Source organism: Notothenia coriiceps, unplaced genomic scaffold, assembly GCF_000735185.1.
Source record: "Notothenia coriiceps isolate Sejong01 unplaced genomic scaffold, NC01 NC01_scaffold00034559, whole genome shotgun sequence".
NCBI lineage: Eukaryota > Metazoa > Chordata > Actinopteri > Perciformes > Nototheniidae > Notothenia > Notothenia coriiceps.
Window position 1 is genome coordinate 20,831 of NW_011367260.1, and position 4,612 is coordinate 25,442.

At 39.8% G+C, this 4,612-nt stretch overlaps 1 protein-coding gene across 1 annotated transcript; it reads right to left on the reverse strand.

Annotated features, from left to right (window-relative positions):
- Positions 1-7: 7 nt before the first annotated feature.
- Positions 8-4,133, reverse strand: spag7 (sperm associated antigen 7). The gene is made up of 7 exons (XM_010790756.1): positions 3,990-4,133; positions 2,602-2,669; positions 2,163-2,251; positions 1,982-2,066; positions 1,807-1,896; positions 284-440; positions 8-194 (listed from the first exon to the last, which is right to left on the reverse strand). Exons 1-7 carry the CDS (start codon positions 4,072-4,074, stop codon positions 79-81), a joined length of 690 nt encoding a protein of 229 aa, XP_010789058.1. The 5' UTR covers positions 4,075-4,133; the 3' UTR covers positions 8-78.
- Positions 4,134-4,612: the final 479 nt, after the last annotated feature.

The following is a 4,612-nucleotide window of genomic DNA, read 5'->3' on the forward strand; positions in this document are numbered from 1 at the left end:
CCCCCCCCCACACACACACGCACACACACACACACACACACACACACAATAAATGGTAGACATAAACATGGTGGAGTCTCAGGAGCTGCTGCTGGGTGCCCCCGAGTCTTCCTCCTGCTTCTGCCGTTTCTTCGCTCTGATTTGGTCGATGGCTTCCTCTACGGAGCGGGTGTCTCTCTTGTTTGCTGCCGGCACTGGAGGAGAACATTATTTACATGATGAGTCAATTCAGTAGAGGGGAGAAGGACTTAAGTCTAGCCAATCAATGCAGTGATTTACTCACCGCAGCCATAAGCCCTGTTGGCCTCTAGTGTGTGTGCGGCATCTTTGGCAGCCGAGGTGCCGATCAGGTGGACGTACTTGTCCCTGTAGTTGGTGTTAGGACACATTTCAGTTTTCTTTGTCTTACTGGATGCTGTTTCTTCCAACACGGCCTGTTCCTGCAGTGACAAGGACATAGAAAGAGACTTATTAGGAACATTTTAGGATAATTCAACCACTAATACATGGTTAGATATCATCCAGCCGCCATGTGGAATTGGCTTGGCTATAAAACGCACATTTATTTAACCTCCTGCCTCTCAACCGGCCTTATGAGATTCTACTTGAGTAAATGCATTGACACATATCCACAGAGATCCTGACAGAGTAATGAGAGTCAAACGCAAATTGTGTATACAAACTACAGGAAAAAGGGAACACAACCTGACTAAATCCAAAGCAGACCAGTTAAGGCATTACGAGTAAAGGATGTAATTGTATTTCTTTAAGCTCCATTGAAAGGGGGGGGGTCTTTAAAAATCGTAATGCTTTTTTTATTATCCTTTCTCTCCCTACATGCATGTTGAATTTGTTCAAAATTGCAGCAAACCATCTAAAATAAGCTTTTTCTAATTGTTGTTTTTATTCATATGGGATGAAGACTGATAAGATAATCACAGGTTGTTTGTTTTCTGCTCCCTCTCTGCCTGTTTCACTTGTGACGCTGCGGCCGTTACATTTATATGATGCCGTGTTGAAAGGGATCTGGAAAGGTCCCTCGTAAAATAAGTAACTAGTACGTTTGATGCTGGTAGTTTTACGTAAGACAGATCAGGTTGCTTATTGGACTTGAGACCTGCATGTTACCATTGCCACCAGACTCAGAGACCGTTCCATTCCACAGGCAATAAGACCATCAATAAACATTCATCTGTTTGCATCTTGCTAATTATTGATCTAATATATCTTATTCCATTTACTTGTAGACTCTTCTTGCACTATTTCTATTTTATTTGTATTCTCTTGCACAATGTTATCTGTTTTATTTGTTCCATGTCCTATATATTCATGTTGCGCTGTTGGCAGGCTTGGAATTTCGTCATTTTAGGGGCAAGGCCATTTGGCCTTTGGCGTCACACATTTTTTCAGGGCGCAAAGGCCACATGCCAGGGCACAAAGGCCATTGAGGGAACATATGGANTACGATAAGTAATAAGGGTATCTTTTATCTTGAGTTCTGTGCCAAAGTGCGTTAGCATTTTTCGCTCGGGGGTCATTTAGATGCTTCTTATGAGACTTGTGTTTTGTTTTGGTAAAAATGGTTTATATCGTCAGTTAGCTGAGATTATTCCCGTTAATCTGGTATAACACATTAATAGGTTCTTAAATATTAAGATCCCCTGAGACACAGTGTCGATAAAAAAAAAAAGAACCCGCCGAGGGGGTCCTTGGGGCTTAACAGGTTTGTCATTGCCATATCTACACTATAGCTAATGTGCACATGACAGTAAGGCCTTGAACCTTGAAATGTGGTCTCCGCCTCACCTTGAGTCTGCGCCGCTGCTCTGCCAGCTTGGGGTCCCACTCCTCTCCATTTCGATAGGCTTCCAGCTCCTCATCTGATGGAGCAAACTCCTGCCACGGCAAAACATGGAAATGAGTCACCTTTCTCCACATTGTTTTAAAATCAAACACTGACTTGAAAGTAAAGTATTCAGACCTTCTTGAAAAGCATGACGTAACGGCTCTCCTCCTCCTCCCCGAAAGAAAAAGAAGTCAGACCGGCCACCTCTGAAACGTCATGCCTAAGAGACAGGAAGGAATGACAGGCAAACACATGAGGACACTGGTCATGTGTCTTGGATTACGTATTGTAATTATCTGAAGTAATCACTACTTACAATATACTCCTCTCAATCTTCCCCATAGGATTGTATTTCCGTTTCTGTTGTGCACTGTCTTGAATGAATTCTGACACTTCTTTCTCCATCTGAACAAGAGATAGAGAAACAGTCTGTGTCATTTCCGTGTGATAAATACCAACAGTGGTGAATGGGAGACTTTATAACAGTGAAGCATTTTGATTATTATGAATGCAAATGGAAAGGACAAACAATGAAATGCAGTCTAATACAAAACCACTTTTCAGTATTATCTAATTATAAACCTATAGTTGAATTGACATATTTCAGAACATGTCAACAAAAACTAAACATTATAAACTCTGTAGAGGTAGATTATGTTTCAGAACAGTTCTATTGCACTGTGTCCAATTAGGTTTGTGTAATGTATGTATGGCCTCTGAGTTTGCAATCAATATATATCAGTTGTGACACTCACCTTTTTCCGGAACTCAGCTTTCTTTCTTTTCTCAAGTTCCTCCATCTTCTTGAGTCTTGCTGCTTGCTCTTCAAAAAAAAGGACATACATTTCAGTTTTCATGGGTTTTGTTTGTGCAGATATAGCAATAAATGTTAGCGGTGTAAACACAGATCACAGGTCTGTTGATACTTTTGAAGACTTAAGTTACAAAAAGACTTATCAAGCGTATGTTATGACATCATGCGAAAAATATCTTGTTCTTTTTAAAATGTGTAAATCCTGCACATTTCTTCTCCACACTACCTCTTTTAAATCAGCACAGCTCTCCACTTTAAATACAGTATATAGTATTTGTCATATGTAAATATTGTTGATTTGTTATAATAGCTTTTTACATTGTCATTACAGTGCTATTTTTATTTTACTTAGTTTTGCTACATCATTTTTATGCACCACATACACCAAAGCAAATTCATCGTATGTGTACTACTTGGTAATAAAAAGGATTCTGATTCTATAATGTTTTTTGGCACGCATGCTCATAACATTTAGTGGAACAGATTTTCTTTTATCACAATCGTCTTGTGTCCTAATGATAACTGAAAATTAGATTGTTTTGTTCATTTGTAGCAACACAGTATTCAGCGTTGCCAAAGTGCTACAATTTGGCTCTGAAGTAGTATTTCATCTGATATCAGGCAACAGGAAAGATAGCAAAATAGATTTAAATGGAGAAAAGTAGTAGTTGTCCTGTAAAAGGTCTATAGGCAGTATCCATACCAATTAACAAATATATGAATCATGAACACATTGCATTTATATGATGCACTTGATTCAACATTTAAAATGATCATAGCTTGAGCTAATAGCATAGCAATTTCTTCAAAGTGGAAGCTGTGGATTTAATGGCAAATAAAAGGTAGATTAAAAGGGATCATCGATGAAAATAATAGGACTCAAGGTAAAGCACTAGTGATCAGAAGTAACCTGTTTCTTAGTCAAACCCAGGAGTCTGCAGCATGTAAAACGAGCTGTTTGTTTACAATGCTTTACACGGGTTTGGATTCTGACTTGCGTTAACATAATTTTGAATTAGACAAATGCCTGGAACCAATGAACCGCGTTCAGTTCAAACCTTTACAGTGATTCAGTGTTTCAGAAACCTTAATTTCCCACATCACTAATCCATATTGTGACCTGAGGTCCGCGGGACACGCGGGGCTGCACGTTGAGGCGGTGCTAAAGCAGACCCAGGCCCACGGTGCTTACTGAAGGCTCAACTGGCCAATGGCAGCCCCAGAAATGCTCTCTAGTTTCCACACACATCCGAGTCCCTCTATATCCATATCAACTATTCAAACGGAAAAAAATAGAATATTTCGTTATTTAGGCAAAGCATGAGGTACCTCGAGCCTTTCGTCGGCTTTCCTGGCTTCCGACTGTTGGAGGCTTCTCCATCGAGTTTAAGATTGAGCCTAGGAGGTCCGCCATCTTGGAATGATAGGGCACAGCGTTCAGTCCGGTTCAGCCTGTTGTTGTTGGCTGCAGCTGTACGGTATGCGCATGCGCAGACAGTGTGGGTTTTTTCTTCGCTGTGTTGAAGAACCCGCGTGTAAAACATCTGTCGCCACGATCGCCACCCTGTGTATCACAGGCATGTCCCAGGCATGTCCCCACCACGTTTTGAAAATGGCCAATTTTGTCCCCACCACTTTTTAAAAGTATAAATTATAAATGTTCTGTAAAATAGCGTGCACAAAGAAATATAATAAACAAGATGTGCAATTTGGACATGTTAGTAAACTTTTAATAGGAACAACATTTTTGACCCTAATAAACATTTATATCTGGCTCTTGAGGGCTCTGAAGTGAAGTTTACTTTTGCCTCAAATATATCAATCAAAGTCAATCAAAGTTTATTTATTTAGCCCAATATCACAAATTGTACTTTTGTCTCATGTTTACAGTTCATACAGAACATGAATACCGGTTTCTTGTGTTATTTATTATTGTATTTATTTCCACATTT